This window comes from Tursiops truncatus, chromosome 14 (assembly GCF_011762595.2).
Source record: "Tursiops truncatus isolate mTurTru1 chromosome 14, mTurTru1.mat.Y, whole genome shotgun sequence".
Taxonomy (NCBI): domain Eukaryota; kingdom Metazoa; phylum Chordata; class Mammalia; order Artiodactyla; family Delphinidae; genus Tursiops; species Tursiops truncatus.
In genome coordinates, this window is record NC_047047.1 from 68,379,143 (window position 1) to 68,399,860 (window position 20,718).

The 20,718-nt window shown below is 52.9% G+C and overlaps 1 protein-coding gene across 3 annotated transcripts in view; it reads left to right on the plus strand.

Moving 5' to 3' along the window:
- OTOF (otoferlin) overlaps nucleotides 1-20,718 on the plus strand; it is a 91,670-nt gene that overhangs the window by 41,224 nt on the left and 29,728 nt on the right. For 2 of the 3 annotated variants that reach the window (XM_033838901.2, XM_033838902.2), the window contains exons 6-9: nucleotides 10,457-10,530; nucleotides 11,942-12,068; nucleotides 12,541-12,595; nucleotides 18,651-18,782. In XM_033838901.2, coding sequence (XP_033694792.1) covers nucleotides 10,457-10,530; nucleotides 11,942-12,068; nucleotides 12,541-12,595; nucleotides 18,651-18,782 — 388 coding nt within the window. Of the gene's footprint in view, nucleotides 1-4,504; nucleotides 4,544-10,456; nucleotides 10,531-11,941; nucleotides 12,069-12,540; nucleotides 12,596-18,650; nucleotides 18,783-20,718 lie in introns of all 3 variants that reach the window. The other variant, XM_073791525.1, reaches the window with a different exon arrangement.

Below are 20,718 nucleotides of genomic sequence, written 5' to 3' on the forward strand. Positions count from 1 at the left end.
AAGGTGCCCAATCTACAGGGTGCCTCTCTGTTGTTTTCCCAACAAGAAAACTTCATTGCTGGTAAGCAACTGTCTCTCACCTGGTTGTCTGGATCCACAGGGGTCTGGTGTGGGAATCTATTCCTCCCTGTCTCATGTGGCTGCGTGGGGTGCTTGCTGGAGGGGTCGGGGAGCTGGTGGAGTGAGTGGCAGGAAGCAACCGCAGGCCCGGGACTGGTGGCATGAGGCATCCATTCCATGGGGGGCAGAGGAGGCTGATATGGGGAGGTCTCCCTGCAGGGCCTAGGTCCCCAAGGCTGGGCTCCTGCCATCTGCCCTCACCACCCCCTGGAAGGGGCTCTGCAGACATTCCTCTATACTCCCAAGGCCTTAAGTATCTTCCCAGAAGCTCCTCCCATTGGACCTCAGGGAATGTCCACTGGCAGCTCTGCCTGAGCAGTCCCCCAGCCCCCAACCCACCACCACCCGCCCTCCCACTAACCTTCTCCTCCCATGGTTCCATCAGGCCCAGGCCCTGGTCGGTCTCCTCCCATGGTTCCGTCAGGCCCAGGCCCTGGTCGGTCTCCTCCCATGGTTCCGTCAGGCCCAGGCCCTGGTCGGTCTCCTCCCATGGTTCCGTCAGGCCCAGGCCCTGGTCGGTCTCCTCCCATGGTTCCGTCAGGCCCAGGCCCTGGTCGGTCTCCTCCCATGGTTCCGTCAGGCCCAGGCCCTGGTCGGTCTCCTCCCATGGTTCCGTCAGGCCCAGGCCCTGGTCGGTCTCCTCCCATGGTTCCGTCAGGCCCAGGCCCTGGTCGGTCTCCTCCCATGGTTCCGTCAGGCCCAGGCCCTGGTCGGTCTCCTCCCATGGTTCCGTCAGGCCCAGGCCCTGGTCGGTCTCCTCCCATGGTTCCGTCAGGCCCAGGCCCTGGTCGGTCTCCTCCCATGGTTCCGTCATGCCCAGGCCCTGGTTGGTCTCCCATGGTTCCATCAGGCCCAGGCCCTAGTCAGGCCCTCTGAGCCACTCTGGCTGCTTCTGTAGGCCCTGCCTCCAAGTCAGCAGCCTCTGATCTCAGCCGGCTCTTTGCACAATGTGCCCGGGAATGTCCCAGGAGGCAGTGCGGTGCCATGGAGCGCACAGGGCTCAAATCCCAGCTCTGCCCTTGGAGCCTCACTTTGCCACCTGTGAGGTGGGGGATGCTGTTGCCTCACGGGAGTGTTAGGGTCCAATGAGATAAGCCACGTGAGCTGCCCACCGCAGCGCTGGCCCGTGGCTCATGCTCAGCCAGCGTCCCCTCCCTTCCTTCTCCCTTTCCGCAGTCTCCATGTTACCCCCCCACAGCTTGTCCTACCCTGAGCAGCATCGGACCTTTTGGCCCAAGATCCTTCTCGGCTCTGGCCATCCCCACCCTACTCCGAGGGCTCTGCCAACAAAGCCGCCCACAGCCGGAGCTTCACCGCCGCTTGGGCCCAGGCCAGGGTCTCAGTCGCTCACAGGACTCCCTCGCCCCCCCAGCTGTCGGTGTTGCAGAGAAGGAATGAACTACTAACCCCGTGCGCACTTTGCTCTCAGAAGCACAAAATCAGGGTTCTGGGCCCCTGCGTGTCAGTGTACATCTGCCCTGTTGGCTGAAGAGAGAGGAGACTTTGGCCCTGAACACACACACATGCCCAGGTGTTTTCTTACGCTTACCTGCACATATGTTCTCTCTCTCCATGACACCAGGGAGCTGTATACACCACCAGGTTCTGGGCAAAGGACCCCTGTTAGAAAGGACAAAGAAGGGAACCCAGGCTTAATCTCACAACTGCACTTCAGAGACTTGGGGCTTTCGCGGATTCCCTGTATTCCGCGACTCTCCTCCTCATTTTCTCCACCTGCCTGGCCCTCCGGCCCTCCTTCTGCCCAGCCCCCCTTCCTGGTGTCCCTGCTGGGCTTCTCTCTGCGGGGTCTCATCCTGGGGGAAGGGAGGGAGCGGGCCACACTTCTTGTTCTCCTTCTGGATCCTTCTTCTACTCCAGTGGAGACCCATAGAAGAAGGTACCTCCCTCCTATGCCTGGGGCCAGGGGCCAGCTGGGCATGTGTGCATGCCTGGGGGCTCTGACAGAGATGTGCATGGGGCATGTGCCATGGGGTATGCATAGACGTGCGTGTATGGGGTCTACTCACCCAGCCTCACCCCCAGAGTGCAGGGTTCCCACAGCCCCTCCCCCGCCTCCCTCCACCAGGCTGAGCCCCAGAGCTTCAGCCGCTCCCAAGCAGCCTGGAGGAGCCGGGGTCAAGGCCATGCTGAGATCTGGGGTGAAGCAGTGCTCAGGAGGCTCCGCCCAGACTTAGCCACCTCACCTGAGGTAGGGGTCCTCTTCACCCCCTGCCTGGGTCTGAGCGCTCAAGTGAGACCTCACACCGTGCAGCGCTAAGATCCCAGAAAACCCTCAATCCCCCAGAGGCCGCCATATTGATCCCACCCCCCCCGCCCCGCCAGCCTCCATGGCTCCTTCTAACTGTGCACACAGAGTGATGGGGGTGGGAGCTTGAGGAAGAGGTGAGCGAAACTGAGACAGAGAGAGAGAGAGACAGAGAGACAGAGAGACAGAGAGACAGAGAGAGAGAGAGAGAGAGTGTGTGTGTGTGTGTGTGTGTGTGTGTGTGTGTGTGTGTGTGTGTGGGTTGGCTGAGGAACAGAACTTACCTGGCCAGGCTGGGACACTTAACAATACAATGTAGACTCTAGGAGGAAAGTCAGGCCCAACCAGGGCTTCACGGAGAGGTCCCCTAGCAACAAGGATGACCGTGAGGTCAAACCTCTCATCCCCACCCCTTGCAGCTGAGTGACTAAGGGCAGGCAGAGCCTCAGCTCCCCCGTTTGGAAAATAGGATAATGATACCACCTTGTGAGACGGCTGGCGCTAATACGTCAAGGCATGTCTAAGTTCTCCCGCGGGGCCGTGCAGTTATTAATGTTAGTTGTAGTCATAACAGTGCTTGTAGTAAAGGCACAGAGTATTATTTTTTCACAGAAAGAGGGTCTTTTCCCTTCTGCATTTCCACACTGGGAGTGTGGACCTGTGTGCAGCCTCTTAACCGGCCCAGGGGCCTGGAGCGCGTGAGGAGGGGTAGGGCATGCGTGTGCCAGGCGCTGGCTGCCAGGGTGCAGGTACACACTGTTCTCTGGCCTGCTGTGTGCCCGAGGGGGCCGCCGCTGGGCCAGCCTGACACCTCTCTGCCATTTCAGAGCAAACCCCCAAAGGGAAAGAGAAAAGGCATCAGATGTTATCATTTAGGTACACAAATTCCACCTTCCTGACCCACCCTTGCCCACTCTCAGGTGATACACTTCCGCTTCCAGTTCCTCTACTGCAAAGATTTTCAAACTTTTCAGGGTCACCCAGTTCTTTAAAAAATCATAGACAAAAAAACAAATTTCCCTCGAAACCTGGATCAATAATTCAGAGAACGGCAGCCCCACTTGGATTCGTGTGGGGTTGGGGCCAGTAAATCTCCCGTTCGGCCCTCATTCTCGAAAGCTCATTGGAGCCCACGCAGCTCTCAGCGGGTCCCAGTGGGGGCCCAGGCCTGGCCAGACCCCCAACCAGGCCCGGGGCCAGAGCAGGGCTGCTGAGACAGTCTCCCCTTCTCTGTTCTCTGCTCAGTGGTCTCAGCTGACTGCGGTAGCCAGAGACCTCGCTGATGTTAACTCCTTCGAAAGGAAGTACAAACTGGCCAGCTGTGATCCCCTGGTCAGGACCTGAGCTGTGAGGGACTGGAGGCATGCCTACCCGGGCAGGGTCTGTGCCAGGACAGGGTGTGAGGAGAGGAAAAAATTGCTAATTGTTATTCACTTCCTTTCCCTCATCCTCATTGCCACAGCATCAGGGAAGCACTGAGAGAACATTCCAGAAGGGCTTTCTGGAAACCTCCCTAAGGAGGAGGAGGAGCCCTGCTCTGAGCCCTGGAGCAGTAGCTCACTTACAACTGCAGGCCCAGAACCTTCCTGGCCCACCTTTCTTCTCCGAGGCCCTCAGAGCTGGGGGGGGCCCCCACTCTATTGGAGGGGATCAGGCGTGGCGAGGAGAGCAGGGTGGCCCAGGCCTGGATGGTAGCCAGGCTCATCTAACCTTGTGTTCCCTGTGGAACCTGCAACACACATTCAGAAATCACCAGACCCTGACCTGGGGGAGGAGATCAATGGGGACCCTGAGGCCTCCTCCCTCCCCAGGGCCCCAGGTTCTCCTAGGCTTGGGGTCAGTGGGACAGTGGCCACCAGCCCCACTCCTGTGAGCTCCTCCCCAAGAATCAGGACCACAGTTCCCCTCCTCCCCAGGGCAGAGCCTGGGCCATGGGGCCCCTACCCAGCAGGCTTAGGCTTGCTTAAGTGAGAGGCTGTGGGGTGAGGGCTCTCTGGGACAAGGAGGCCCCTGGGGAGCGTGGGGGTCAGCAGGGCCAGGGGCTAAGTCTGCGAGTGTCTCTGGTTCACACCCTCTCACACACATCCCCTTGTCTCCTCATTTCTTCCCCCTACTCAGCAGACAGAAGACCAAGGGAGGCAGAGATGGCGAGCACAAGTAGGTGGCCAAGGCCAGGGTGGAGCCTGTGCGGCTCGTGAGAGGGAAGGGTCCTCAGCACAGGGTACAGATGGCGGGGGGCCCAGATCAGTGGCGGAGCCAGCACCGGGTGATGGCAGGGCGAGGGGGGTCTCTCCATCTGGCCATGGGGGCGAGGCACAGGGTGGTGTCAGGGTGGGTGCAGGCCTTCTGGTTTCCACTCCCTCCTCCCTCCTTTCAGTGTCTCGATTCCTCCTCCACTTCCCTGTTCAGTCCCCCATGCCCGTGGGCAGGCCCCGAGCTATCCCTGTGAGGGAGGGAGTGGGGACGGCCCAAGATGCCAACGGCTCTCCAGCAGAGCCAAGGCAGGGCTGGGCTGGTGGACATGCAGTGCTGGAGGCCCAAGAAGGACAAACTGTGGGCACCGAGTGGCCACAGGGGCTGGCCGGAGCATGAAGCCCAGAAAGCTAAGGAGAGATGACCCCCCTCTGGTGGTCTTCACCACCTCCATTCCCCAGAGGACTCCAGATGGGAGGGGCCGCCACAAGGTCGGGGGGAGACAAGTGGGTCTTTCAGCCTCCCCAGAGCTTGCATCATCTCAAGGATCTTCTAGCATCACAGGGAATTCACAAGGGCAGTGGCAGTCAGGGCTGACCACACTGGAGCTCTGCTCCAACATCCATTCTTACAGATGACGAAGCTGAGCCCCAGAGAGGGGAAGCAAGCGACTCCGGAAGAGGAGCAGAGCTGGGACTAAAACCCAGAGAATTTAACTCCCAACCCAGAGTTCCCAATAGGCCCAGTAAGTTTAGAGCACCTGACTATATTCTAAATTTAATTCTCCGAGCGCATCAACAAGAGCTGAAAAGCCAGGAATGTGGTCTTTAGTTTCCAGATAGGGACACTGAGCCCCAGAGATGTTAAGAGATTTGCTGAAAACTGTGGTCTCAATAAGTTAAAAATTAGTCGACAAGACAATATCATGGCGACGGCAGGATTATTTGTAGAGGGATCTGAAGTGACGAGCACTGGTGTGGGCTTGGGGGGTCTGCTTGCATTAAGATCCGGGGGACTCCCAGTCTCATTTAGCAAAAGCATATTGAGTTCCAACTCCCGCTTGTTATACAGGAGCAAAAAGCATGACAACAGGGCAATGGCACCATGAGGGGAAATTCGGGCCCAGAGACCTGAAGGATCGGAGAGTTTGCCAGGTTACAAGCCAGGGAAGAAGCCTCAGGCAGAGGGCATGTGCCAGACTTGGAGAGGAAGCCAGGGAACAGGATCTTGGGGGGTGTGGGAGATGACATCAGACTGCTGAGCTGGGGGTCCCACTTAGGGAGAGGGCTCAGGGTCAGGTTTTTGCATGGACAGTTAGACATAAAAGGCCCGTATGAGACACAAACAACCTGCCGGTCTCCCAGGCTCTCTGTCTGAGATCGGTGATGCTCTAAGACCCTTCTTGACTTCCAGCTCCCCAGTCTGTCCTGGGCCGGACCCCCAAGGGATTCAGGCTGGCCTGATCCCTTTGGACACAACGGTACTAAGGGGTGCCTCACAGTGCGAGCATGTAGTAGGCCCACTGTAAATGCTGGTTCCCTTGCACAACCCCATCCTAATGTCCTGACATTTCCAATTCACAGATGAGATGAGTAAACTGGCTTTCATTCTTATTTTAATGTGTAGAGCCTCAGGATGATTGAAAGGGTAGGAAAATGGGATTTCTAAGAAGAGATTAAACAAGTTGAAATTCTTTAGCCTGAAGAAGAAAGGCTGTGGGAGCAGTTTTAAATCTCTGAAGGGTTATTGTGTGGCAAAACTGGTTAGTTTCTAGCTCTCCTGAGGAGAAACAAGAGGAAAGAGAGAACCATAAACCCTGTGTCTCTTAGGTAGGAGTTTGTTTCTCCCAAATACCTGAGGCCTGAGCTAATGAGCCTTGACAGTTTCCACTGCAGGCAGTCGGGAGGGTAGAAGCCCCAGGCAGCCATGGCCTGCGGTTCATTTCCAGTCCCACCCCTCTACGTCACAACCTCCACAATAACACAGAGACCTGAGGGAGACCCAGCTCACTAGATTTAATTTGGCGAATGTTTCCAAGCCATCACTGGATAGTTCCAAGCTCTCCCCTAGGACCCCAGGTGCATTACCCAACCACAAAGACATTCTTAGCCATGGAACCAGCAAAGAAATCATTAGGTCCATAAATGAAAAAAGAGTTTAAAATGAGTGACCTAACTAGACTTCTCTCTAGAGAGAAATAGCTATCTAAATTGTGTGTGCATATCACTCTGACTGTCATGAATCCAGCAATGGGGAAGCCCAGATGTGATCATACACCCTCAGAGGGTCCTGGGAGGCCCACCTCCCCAGCTCCTGCTTCTCAGGCTTTCAGGCAGCCACGTATAAAGGAGCCACTTGGTTGCAAAGTGGTTTTTCACCAGGTTGATTATTGGCTTGTTTTCTTTGTCTGTTTCTGTCCATATTATACCTTTAGTAATTGGAGAACCATCTAGACCAAATGCAGAATTTAAAACAAAGAAACATCAGTACATCAGTAACCTAATCAACAATTTACCTTTTTTGAAATCTAAGTCTGTAACCTAATCAACAATTTACCTTTTTTGAAATCTAAGTCTTTAATACAAGTGGATAATCTTCAAAATTCCCTGATTAAGTTAACATTTATTTCAAAATTAACCTTTACCCTTTGCCAAGAGAAGCAGGCATGATGGGCAACTGATGGGCAGTGGATTCTGATGTGTCATCAATTAGAAAATTACAAAGGGCAGTGAGAGCTGATGACATCATGCTCTGCTGCCCACAGTTCACAGGAATGAAGAGCTAGTCACTGAAGAGAAATGAATAGGTACAGAGCCTACAGTAAGAATTCTGGGAATTACACTTGCCCTACATAGTATATATTTTTTTGTAAAGGAATGTCACCATTTTGAGATAATCCCAGGTACACAGGAATCCCACCAATGAACTTATCCACCTGATATGGTTAAAATCATGCAGGGTCTGGAGAGAGAGGTTTCTCCTTTGAATTGCTTCAGGGTCTGGTAGACAGTGGTCTGATAAGTATAGATTTTTTAGTCTCAATCTTTGCTTCCAAATATGTTTGTTTTAAGGACTAGAGTGACTTTTAAATTCAAGGGCCATAACTGCCCAAGGGAAGCCCCAGGCCATCTTCTACTTGGATGGGTCCTTGGGACCAGCATCAGAAATCTACAATTCCCTGCTACCCAAACCCCCTCTGGGCCTCAGGCAGCAGGACCAGATCCGGTATCAGAATGCAGAGTGGATGGCTTCTGCAGGCAGGCCTGCTCTGACCCCATACATGGCTTTGACCTACCATCTCAGAGCACTTTCCTGGGGGACATTAGGGCAGGGTGGGGGGGTGGGATGGGACTGGGGTTGTGTAGCTGGAACAGACTGTGTGATGGCAGCGTGTAAGTCACACACGGACTGGGGCTGGGGTCTCTAAGGCTGACACAGCCCAGGAATGACCAAGAAGTGATTGTACACGGTCAGCACAGGGCCCTCCTGGGTAAGGCAGGAGAGCAGCAAGGCTAGGAGGAAAGGAAACCCAAACGCTGGGACAGGAAGCAGAGGGAGGGCCCACACTAGGCTCACTTCCTGTTGCAAGAGTCAGAGTATGGCCGGCACCCCTGCCCTCAAGGCCACCAAGCAGGGAGAAATCGCCCAGGATGGTTCGTTGTAAGCCAGGCGGGATGGTTCCTTTCTCACCACCATACGACTGTTTTTAATGGGCTCATTGATTGGTGCAGTGTTAGGTCACCAGTAATTTAATATTTATAGCCTTCTCTTCCCAAAATGTCTTGATGCTTACATTACTTTGAATGAGCCCCCTCTCTGTAAACATGGGCCCAGTCCATGGGACTCTTCACAGATAACGTCCCCATCTGCAAGTTGTGCTGGCCCCATGGAGACTTTCTGCCAAAGTTCCAAATGGTCAGGACGGGATTCACACCCCCAGAGAAGTGCAATCCCACAGCAGCGAGGATGCAGTGGAAGTATTGCCGGCCTGGGAGGTGGTAGCTTCAATCCCAGCTCTCTGAACCTCAGGTTTTTCATGGGTTGAACGAGGAGAAGCATATGTCCCTCCCAGGACTGCTATGAAGATGAAATGAGCAAACATCTGGAAAAGCCTTTGGCCCAGATTAGTGGCTCAAGAAAGGTTATATAATCTCTTGTTGGGGAGAAACTTTTAAAGATAACTCCAAAGGCATCAGTTTTCTTTTTTTAGAGTGCTTTCTTTCCCTTTCCTCCTGTTGATATGTCCTGGATAACGTGATGCCGGATAGTGTGAAGAGATCAGTGCTACCCCAGCCTTCTTTCACCCACCTCGTGCCTTTTTAGGAAATCATGAAGATGCCAGTGTTTCTTAAACTGTGAGCTGGTGCCACATGAAAGAGGTGGTCCTCAGTTGCTCTCTCACTGGGACACAGACACATTCCTCTTCATGTCTTGCCAGGCATATGAAGAGTAAAGAAAAGGCCTGGAGCTAGGATAGGGCCAGGTTGAGGGGAGGAGAGACTTGAGATATCTAGGCCATCTCTACAAGGACAGAAAGGTTTTCCCCAATCTCACATGACCCAGCGTAAAGAACAGGGGTTCTTCATTACAGATAATAAGATGTGGTCAATGGAATAAAGCTTTTCTAACTGCTTCAAACCTCAACTGTAAACTGTGGTCAATAGTATCCTCCTCAAAGCTTGCTGTGGAGATTAAATTATTTTTTAAATATGTTAAAAAAAAAAAGAACAGGGGTTCTCGGGGGACCATAGCCAAACCTCCACAAGGAGATGCCTGACCCAAAGATGGGTGGGCCCTGCTGCTGTAGGTGAGCTCAGGGTTGGAATCTGCATCCACCCCACCTAGGGATGGGGCCCAGGATGACAGGGGCACAGCCAGGAGGAGGGAGAATGGGAAGTGGACGGAGTCAGGTGTCCAGCTCATGCAATATTGATGGGGTAATGGAATACTGCACTTTACTGCCTGTTGATCCTACTCCTGGCCCCTCCTGGACCAGGGATCACAAGCTCAGCTGCGGGGACATCACTGAGGGGACAGTGAGGACCCCCTGCCCCCTTCCCTCAGCCCCCCTGACTGCAAGGCCCTTCTCCTGGGGGCACAAGGCCACACCAACCAGAGGAAGAGGTAGGAACTATGGAATCTGCCATACGTTCCTGGGGGTTGGTTGGGGGGTGGGGTGGAGGTTCTGTAGTGAGAGGGGACAGGCAGAAGGGGCAAAGCCAGGACCAAAGATAGAGACGGGAAAGGGCCCATCTCCTTCTTTTCACTGGGGACCCAGGAGAATCCAAAGGCACAGAGAGGTTGGGAAAGACAAGGCAGGCTTCGAGCACCAGAGCCATCTGGGAACTAAGCAGCTAGTTTCAACCACACTTCCTACCTGCTCATCAGTCTCTGTGCCTCTGAGTCCCGTTTCTGCCCTTCTGTTCTGATGCTTTATCTCTGGTTGTCTGGTTTTCTTTCCACTCAGCCGAGGTGGGGTGCACGGTCGGGGAGGATGAACTTGGCGGCACTGGCGGAGCTCAGAGCTCCAAGACTGGACTGAGGGGGCTGGGATCAGGACCCCGAGGGGCTCCAGTTGAAACGGTTCTTTCCACCTGAAGGCCGCCTTTACTGGTCGCCGTCCCCGACCTGCTCCTGAGTGGTGTGAAGACATGGGGAAGGAGGAAGTGGCGGGGTTTCCTCTGCCCTAATTCCCCCTCACGGCTCCCAACTTGGGAAATTTGGCCCCAAATACATCTTGGGACCAGTAGGTGAGGGGCTGGAGCTCGGATCTCCCTTTCCCTTACGTGTTCTTTTGGGTTTTGCTCTTCTATGTCTGTGTGTCTTCCTCCCGGCGCCTATCTCCTTCCACCTCATTCTGGCGGCCCCCTCTCACAGAGCCGGGAGGAGTGTGTTTTCCGCCATGAAGCTCGGCAAGAACCGGCATCACAAAGACGAACACCAAAGACAAGGTATGGACGCGTGCCCCCGCCCACGGTCCAGGCGGCCCCTCTCTCCCCTCCGGTGACCAAACCCCTCCTCTCCGCGGGCAGCGCCCCAACGGGCTCTCCTGCTATTGGCCGGCGGATCCACCTGGGAGGGGCCTGGCCTCTCATTGGCTGGAGGAGAAGCCGGGTCCTGAGAGTGGTCCTCCGGAAGGAGGCGCCCCGAGGACTGAGGGTGGGTAGCACGTTTCCTCCGGTCTAGAGCTGAGTAGCAGAGCCCCTCAGTCCGTTGGGCTCATCCTGCCCTCTTTGCTCTCATTCTTTCTTCTCCACACAGAAGCCTAGAGATTTTTAATTAGAGGAGGGAATAACAAAAACAAAAAAAGAAGAAAGTTATTTGGCCAAATCCCTATTTCTGGGGGAAAATCAGAGTCCTGAGAATGCTTGCTCTGTGGCAGGACTCGCTCTCCTGCCTTTTCCCCGTGACCTCTCACGAGGCTGCAGGGACGGCCCTGGGGGAGACAGGCAGGGTGGGTCCTGGAAGACTGGAGTGGCCTGTGGCACTGGTGCCACCGGAGCAGCAGGCTGGGGAGGGCGCAAGACAGCTATTTAAGAGGAGGCAGGGAGTACAGTTGGAATACAGGGGAGAAATGGAGTGTATTAGGGGAGCTGTGTGTAACTTTCTAACCCAGGTCTGTAGATCACACACCCATCCTCAGGGCTCCTGGCTTCCCTCCCCAGCATCCCCTGTGTGGCCCACTGGCCCCAGAATCTCTCTCTTTGTCTTTTGCCCCTTGCGAATTCCAGCTGTGCCTTTTGCCTTCCTAGATTGGAGAGGGTAGAGCTGCCGGTTGAGACTCAAACCCACCATCCTTGGGTGGCTTCTCAGAACCGTCATTCCTTCATCTAGCTGGATTAGTACACATCAGTACAGGGTTAGGTTCTGAATTCCATCAGCTGTTTTACATGGATAAGTTCCTTCCTAAGCCTCAGTTTCTTCATCTGGTTACATGAGAATAGTGCCTATCTTGCCAGGCTGTGGCTATGAGGATTATGAGGACTAAAGACATATGTATAACGTGCTTGGCATTGTGCCTGACACATGATAGCCACTCAGTAAATGGTAGCTACTGGTACAGGAGGTACATAAGTATGTATTATTTTATTCCTGACCCTCTTCCACGAAGGATATTCAGTGCTTGCATAAGTGAGTTACATTCAATTAAAATTAAAAAGCAAGACCAGGTGCAATTTCAGTTAAAATCAGAGATCACGATTAGGCCAGAAACACGACAGATATGCAGACCATAGCATTCTAAGCAGATGCTACCAAGTAAACCTGGAATTTGACTCAGCTTCCTGGATGGCAAAGCAAAAAGGGAAATACAGTCACTATCCCACCATCCAGCCCACCTAACTGGCCCTCCCTCTTCCCCAGATGAACCGGCAGTACTGGAGATGGATGACCTTGACCGCCTGGCCATTCGGCTGGCGGATGGGCTGGATCCTGACTCCGTGTCACTAGCTTCCGTCACAGCTCTCACCACCAACGTCTCCAACAAGCGGTGAGTGGGCAGGAACCCCACAGCCCCAGTTGCCTTCCCCAGGTCAGGCAGGACCCAGCTTGCTATGTTTGGAATTTGGGTGGGGAAGAATCAGGGCCCATGGACAGCTCCTTCCTAACCCTGCCCCTTTCCTCTTTTCCTGGATGTCTCCCTCACCTCTACCCCTGCAAAGGCAGGAGCCTGTTCCCAGGTCATTCAACACCTCCGGGCAAAGGGAAATCACGGAGCTGCCCAGCCCACACTTGAACCTGTTGACCTAATGTCTGTCTACCTATCACTTCTGTCATTGGTTAGTCCTCTGTTTTGGAGCCTCTGAGAACAACTGATCCCCCTTCTGTTTGGCAGTCCTGGAGTGTTTGAAGATCATGATTCTGTCCTTCTGCCCTTCTCCAAGGTCTAACCACTGCCAGTGCCCTCCTCCCCTGCAAGCAGTCCCCTTACACCCAGCCTGACAGTACATTCTCCTCCTCAGATCCAAGCCAGACATTAAGATGGAGCCAAGTGCCGGGCGGCCCATGGATTACCAGGTAGGTGGGGCAGCTAGAGGCCTCATGCCTTTCCGACTCTGTCTAGTGGGGGGTTCTGGCCAGATGTGCGTTATAGACTCTGTGAAGGCATGGATCTGAGGGTCATAGAGAACCACAAGCTGAATATATGTTACCAAAGTAAGCTTGTTCCTGGAAAGCACTCACAGCAGTGTCATAAGTAGAGAAGTACAAACCCAAAGAGCAGCTTGAGAACTCTGCTTATGCTGGTCAAAGCCCTCCTAGGATTTTGTAACGGTCTTTATAAAGTGAGAGGGACCTGGAAAAACCATAAAAAGACCAAAGAGCATCCAAAAATAAATTTTTTAAATGAGTGTCTCTGAAGAAAGATAGATATTTTGGTGTTTTGTTTTGTTTTGTTTTTTTGCGGTACATGGGCCTCTCACTGTTGTGGCCTCTCCCGTTGCGGAGCACAGGCTCTGGACGCGCAGGCTCAGCGGCCATGGCTTACGGGCCCAGCCGCTCCGTGGCATGTGGGATCTTCCTGCTCCGCGGCATGTGGGGCACGAACCCGTGTCCCCTGCATCGGCAGGCAGACTCTCAACCACTGTGCCACCAGGGAAGCCCCTGGTGTGTTTTTTTAAATTGTTGCTTTGTATTATTTTGATGCTGGAAGTAGTGTCAATCCTGGCTATCTATAGATGCTGAGAATGTGGGTGTTTTTTGCTTCTCTGTATTTTCTGAAATTAACACTTAATTTTTTTATTTGTATGTTTCTAAAATGGCTGAGATAGGGAGAGATTTGCAGCTATAAGATTGCTAATGTGGCCACAGTGCAGGCAGGATGGATGGGGCATGAGCATGGCTGGGAACTGCGGGGAGAGGGCCATGTGAACAGCAGGACCCAGTGTAGCCCTCCCAGCCTAGGGCCTCATCCTCAGCTTTGCAGGGCCACACCCTCAATTTTGTCTCTTTTCCCAGTGTTGATCGGAACCTGAGAGACTGAGTTACACTAACATAACTCACGATAGGCTAATGTACAAGCCGGAAGTACCTAGTACTTATTTATAAACTGCAAACAAGAAGGGCCCAAGGACCACGAATTCCTCTGGACCCTTCATTAGGAGCTATCAAGACCCAGTTGTAGGTGAAAAGACTGCTGGGCATTCCTAGGATTGAGGGAGTTTGCTGGCTGGTTGGGAGGGCAGAGCCTTCAGGAGACCTCACCTGACTGCCACTGCACTTCCCGCCTAGGGCCAGCGCCAGGCCCCAGAATCAGAGCAAACCCTTCTCCCGGGTTAGGGCTTTATCTTTGATGCCCATTTCCCAGGCCCCATGCTCCCTTCTTTAAGGACAGCCCACCTCACCTCACTCAGGTGATAATATTGAGGACTTGACCCCAGCTTTCTTTGTATCAGGTACATCTGGTCATATTTCCTCAAGGATGCACCCTGTCTCTCTGAATCCTTGCTTCGGTTTGTTTTCATCCAGTCGGTGACCATCTTCCCAGGGGCTTGAAAAATAGCCCCAGGCAGTGTCAAGCGGCCCTGCCCCTGGGGATTCAGACAACCTCACACCACTGGGCTCCTTGGAGGTTTGGGAATGTCACCTCCTCACCTCTCTGCCAAAACCCAAGCACGGAATGTCCTAACACTTCTGAGGGCTTTTCCAGGAAGCTCAGCTCAGGGCTTTGCTCCTCTGTGTTCTGAGAAGAGAAAAACTTCTAAAGAGCAAAGACCCCATAGTCAGATACCGTTCAATCCACAGTGTCACGAGCCCGCCATGTAAAGGCACATAGAAAACGGTGTCACCGTTACTGTTGCTGCTAATGTAACTGTTATCTTTTTGAAGGTTTACTATGTGCCAGGCACTAGGCTAGGTAGGTATGTTTCCCATTTGAGTTAATGTAATCTTAACAACCACCCAAGTATAGGTATTACTGTATTTCATAGGCGAGAAACTGAGGCCCAGGGTGGGTAAGGAGCTTGCCCCAGGTCACACAGTTATTCAAAGCTAGAAGCAAGGTTCAAACTTGAGGGTGTCCTACCCCATAGTCAGAGCAACTAATTTCTCTCTAATTAAGCCTTTTGAACAGTCTCTCCCTCTGGTCCCTGTTCATCTTTAGCTTACTACCTACTGCCTGTTTTCAAAAGCTCTTTCAGACCACTTCCTAACAGAGACTTTTATGAAGTGGACCAGACAGTCAGCCTCCAAAGACTTTGTAAACATTCTGAACTGAACAAAACAGTTGTATTGGACCTGGTAACACAGTATTCCCTGACAGGTTGATTCACTTCTCAACTGTGTTAACACACTTGGAGAGAGAGCTGAGGATGCAATGTGAGGGTTGCAAATGTGGAATTATTCTTGCTTTCAATAAGTACAATGTATAAAGCAAGAAAAACCTATCAGAAGGACTTCACTCTCTTGGAGAACTTGGCTTTGCTGAGTTAGAAAGACCTCAGCCAGAGGCACTTAGCCGAACTCAGATTCAGGAAGGATCCTCAGGGCTCAGAACCATCCTAAAGATTGGGTAGCACTGAAAGGAGGTCCCAAGGTGAAAAGACCATGGTGTACTCAGGCCCTTTGTTTCTTCTGTTTAGAATGCATGTAATGCGAAAACCCTTTCCTGATTATTGGCATCTCAAAAGCGAGAAGCTGCAGCTTCCTCCCTGTGAATGTGCAGTTTCCCCATCACAGTGGGCAAAGCTTCCTCCCTGTGACTATGCAGTTTTCCCATCACAGTGGGCAAAGCATCCTCCCTGTGACTATGCAGTTTCCCCATCAGAGTGGGCAAAGCTTGGTGCTTGGCACTTGGCAGGGATGTACTTGGCGGGTCACAGAGTCTTGAGTCTCTTCACTACCCTCTCTTCCCGCCACCAAGACCATATACATTTTCACCTCCAAACATCTCTCCAGTTTTCACCTCCACGTCATTTATCCAGCTCAAGTGCCGTATGGCAGCCGCTTCCTATCTGATCTCCCTGCTCTCGTATTGCCCCCTCCACTCCATGCTCTACGCCACCACTGGAGTGATCTTCTCAAAATGCACAACTGGTCATGTCACATCTCTGTCACCTGGAGACGAGGGAACATAAAGGATGTTTCAGAAGAGCAGTACTAAAGGGTCCACCGCCTCTCATCTCCGCTCCCAGCGATGTTCTTGCAGCCCGGTCAGATCCCTCAGAAGCAGGTCACGAAGCACCATGACTCTTGGGTTCTCCCAGGACAGAGGTATAGATTTACACTCAGCGGTGTTCCTTGTGATGAGTTTCATGGAGTCACCTGAGGATTATGTCCCTTATCTTGGAAGGAGAGGATGGAATAGTCAGTCACCAAAAGAGTTACCCTGGTCAGCTGGTCAGTTGGTCCCTTAGTGGCTCTATTTGCCTACCCCTCTTCCATCATGGAAAGACGGAGTCCTCTGCTGATGACTGAAATCCCCTTCTTCAGAGTTTAATGTTTTGTTTTTTTAATTTCAAGTCCAAATGATACATTCCCCTCCATAGAGCACGGGGGGGCGGGGGGAGCCCGGACTGGCATTCTCCTCCCCCACCAACGCCAGGCCACGACCTCCTTTGTGCACTCTCAGGGTACCCCTCAGGCCACCCTTCAGCCTGCAAAGAACACGCACTGGAGCCTCGTCCTCCTGCCCCACCCTTTTCTCCTTGCAGCCCTGTGCCCTCCCCTCCCTACCTGCTTCCCGCCTGGTGTCAGAGCTTCCAGCTAGGGTCGTCCACCATTACTGGCTCTGCTCAGTGGAAGAAGGTGGGAACTCTGGGTCCTGAAAAGGAGCAGGGGGCAAAAAGGCTATCATTACGGCTGAGTCCCTGGGTGAAAAACATAAAAACCAGCCAACCTCTCACACTGCAAAAGTTAATCTCCTGATGGTATATCTTTACTACCTTATTATACCAAAACTGTGTTTGTCTACTTCCCAGTCTTGAGTTACAGAAAATCTTTTTTTTTTTTTTTTTTTAATGGAGGAAAAGGGATGGGTTAGTTTTGGGAAAAAAATGAGCTCTTAAAAAAATCTTTGGTATAAAGTTTCATAGAGCTTAAAACTCTATAAACTACTACGCAAAGAATGTTCTGGAAGGACTTCTAGTGTCTGTTTACTCTCTTCACAGTAAACTTCTCAGAGCTGGCTCTATTTCCCTTTTAGCTCCCTGAAGAAACAATGATTATTGAACTCCTTCAGAGCTCCAGATTCTCAGTTCCATTCCCTGTGGAACCTCATTCCACATAGAAATGCTTGTTTTCATAGTTCAAGTATTACTTCAATTAGTAAATGTTCAGTTTCCAGTTCTACATACTTGCTTGGTAACGTTCTCGTTGTCATCAGGGTTTTTATTTTGTTAACATCGTTACTTTCGTTGTGTGGATTTTTCTTGTCCTTCCGGATATTTATAAGATATATAAATATCTGATGGACGCAGTGGATGATAATTTTCATGGCTATTCTTTTTCATGAAAAGGGAGAATGATTCTCTTGAGTAAAATCATATTTAGTAGTTGCATCAAAGCACAGCAATTAAAATACCAGCTCTCCAAGATGAGAATCGTAAAAAGCAACTCATACAGGTTCATTAGAGGAGTGCTGAGGCAAATGCCGATACTAGCTCAACGTAAGCTATTTTGTTAAAATGCAAGTTCAAGAGACTTAAATGAAACAATATTAAGCGTCACACACGACCCTATCTGTTTGGGACACCAGCCACTTAACTGAAAGTAAATTCTAGTTGAGAAGCCATTTATAACAAGAGCTCACATTTCCTACACCTGTCTACTGTTTATGAAGCACTTTGATGCACATTGTCTCATTCAACCCTCACACAAACTTATAGATAGGTAGTGTCTTCCACTCATAGCTGAGAAAATGCCATTCCAGCAACCCCGAGTCTGTGCCTCTTCCTGTTTATCATGGCCCACCCATGGCCACTGACACCTCCAGATCCAAAGCAGTGAGAGTTCAGGAAGAGTATGTGCACAAACACATACACCAACACACACACACACACACACACGCACGTCCCTCCCTCCCTCTCTCTCTCTCTCTCTCTCTCTCTCTCCCTATATATATATATATATATATATATATATATGCAAATATTTGTTGAATGGATGAACAAGAAAAAGTGCTTCCCAGAATAGAAATAAGATTCCAGAGAGGTGGATGCCACAGAAAAAGATACAGAGTGCACACAACATACAAGTATCAAGGCAAAAAAGGCGTGTTCAGGTGGGCACCAAAGCCTCACTGGGCATTCAAAGAAATTAAACAAAAGAAGGGGAGTCAGGAATGTAGAAAGGGAGCCAAATTCCAGAAATAAAAAAGATGTCAGGGCTTCCCTGGCGGCGCAGTGGTTGGGAGTCCGCCTGCCGATGCAGGGGACACGGGTTCATGCCCCGGTCCGGGAAGATCCCACATGCCGCGGAGTGGCTGGGCCCATGAGCCATGGCCGCTGAGCCTGCGCGTCCGGAACCTGTGCTCCGCAACGGGAGAGGCCACAGCAGTGAGAGGCCTGCGTACCACAAAAAAAAAAAAAAATGTCAGAGGCCTGCAGGCTTAAAATGAGAAATGCTGGAGCAGAAAATTAAATGCATGTTAATGGAGACTTAGAAAGCTTAATCCCGGAGTACACAAGACCTGGGAGGTAGGTTTGCAGCCCTCGGTGAGGCAGGGCCATTGATGCCGGGGAGAACTTGAAGCACATGGAATCACCCGGGAGCTTTAAAGATATGGCTGCTGGACGCCACTCCTTCCACCCCTCCCCCAAGACTGGACTGCGTTGGTCTGGAGTGTGGCCGGGGCCTCAGGGTCTTTACCCACCATCCTTCCCCTCCCACCTGCTAATTCTGCTGCACACCTACTTGGAGGTGATCTAGCCACGCCCTTGCTTTATAAATGAGGACAGTGAGGCTTAGTGGGGGAAAGAGCCCAGGATCACCAGTGGATGTACGGCAGGCCGACTGGCCCCCAAATCCGGTGCTGGCTCCCGGCACCTTCCAGCCCGCTGCCCGGGCCCCGACTCCTGCAGGACCAGATCCGACCTCACCCGCTTTCCTTCTCGGTCCCCCTCTTGCCCGCCCGCAGGTCAGCATCACGGTGATCGAGGCCCGGCAGCTGGTGGGCTTGAACGTGGACCCCGTGGTGTGCGTGGAGGTGGGCGACGACAAGAAGTACACCTCCATGAAGGAGTCCACTAACTGCCCCTACTACAACGAGGTCAGCGCCCGGGGCCCCAGGTGGGGAAGGGGCCTCCGAACCATGGCAGAGGCTGGGCCCGGCCCCATGGGGCCCAGCAGGAGAAGCTGGGAGTCAAGGGACACAGAGGGCCACCAGCCGGCGTGACCTTGGCCCGCCCGTTACAACCCGCAGCCTGCTGACATGCAGTGCTGCCCCCTCTGAAGCCCCAGTCCAGATCCCAGCCAGACACAGGTCTGGCCAGGGGCCACCCTGTGAAAGGAATAGCACCCCAGGTCCTCCTGTGCTGCTCCCAGCAGCGCCTGTGAGTGAACTGCACACCCCCTGAGGCCTGGTCCCGGATGTTTCCCAGGCCAGAGCCCCGAGGCGGGGCCGCCTCCTTCCAGCCCCAGCCGTGGTGGCACTGGCACCGTTAACGAGCACCTGCTGCATGGCGGCGGGCACTCTCGTAAACGTTTTTGGTACGTCATCTCTTCTGGCTCTCACACTGTCAGAAGTTGTCACCATCAATCCCATCTTACCCAAGGGACCTTGAAGCTCCTGGAGAAAGATCTGGCCTGGGTGCTACGTGCCAGAGTCGGGTTCTGTGTGCGCACGCTCTCTGCTCAGCTGCCGTCATGGGCACCTGAACCTCTTCGGGGTCCTTCCAGACCACTGGCCGTGATGCTTGGGGAGTGAGGGGTAAAAGGCCCAGTACCCACTGCTGTTCGTTGCAGCTGTTTGAGGCCACATCGAAGTTAAAGGACCTCAGAGACCTAGTTCAATCTTTCCATCTTACAGAGGAGGAGACTGAGGCCACAATATGAAAAGGGCCAAGATCACAGGGAGTACTGTAGACAGAGCAGGGCCCAGACTGCCCTGCCTCTGCCCAGCTCTCTGTCTGCCACCTTGGACGGTCACCCCAGACACAGCATCGTGACTCTGGGCTCCAGGGAGGGACCCATCTTAATCAGCTCTGGGGAAGGATGCCCCTCAGATGCCTGAGCACACATCAGGCTAAGCCAGAAGTCAGCTGGCACCCTGGCCAAACGAGGCACCTGCATCCTGTGTTTCGGTGTCCATCCTGGGGGTGGTGAGGGCTGAGGGTGCCGTCTGCTGCTTGGGGGAGGGCATCGCTTGGGAAACTGTGGGCGGCCCCAGTCGTGGGCCTTCAGGAGGAAAACCCAGGCACAACTCTGCCCTTCACGGGGACCCAGGCTAAAGCCAGAGCCTGGCCGAGGTCTCCTCAATGACCACAAATGGACCCCATTCTCACAGCTGGTTTCCTGCAGGGCCACAGGGCTGGGACACTGCTGTTTCAGGACCCCCCTCAGCCCCATGTGGCAACCTTCCCAGGAGTCAGGAAATTCGGGCTGGACACCTCTGACCTTATGTCAGGACACATCCCTGACTGGAAAAACCTCCGGCCTAGATAACATCTATTTTTCCCTAACAGATGTGGAGACAGGGCCCCATGGCCTTCCACAGTTATCTGATAGTGGTGAAGCCATGTTTGCCTGAGGGGAGGGCTCACCTTGCAGCAGGCCCACATGCCTCATGTTTCATTCAAATGGTTTCCTCCTTCCCAAGGAAACAGAGCTGTTCTCCCCACTCTGTGGCTCCTCAGCAAACTCCTACTCACCCTGCAGAGCCCAGCTCAAATGTCCTTGCACTGAGTAGCCTTCCTGGCACTCTCTAGGTCAGAGGTCAGGGCATTCCTCTCTCTCTGACAACAACATCCCCAAGTTGCATTTGGTTCTTCATGTCTAACCCGGGAGGCTCCCAGTCTCCTGCATTGCTGTAGCCCAGCCCAGGGCCTGCCATGTACCTAGAGGGCTTTGGTAACACTTTGCTGAATGGATACTTACCCAGACGAAGAAATAGCCATCCGCTGGGCATCTGCTCTGCACCAAGCTCAAGCCTGGCCACAGAGCGGGTGCAAACAGCACACTTCCTAGTTCCATTTTCCAAACTCTAC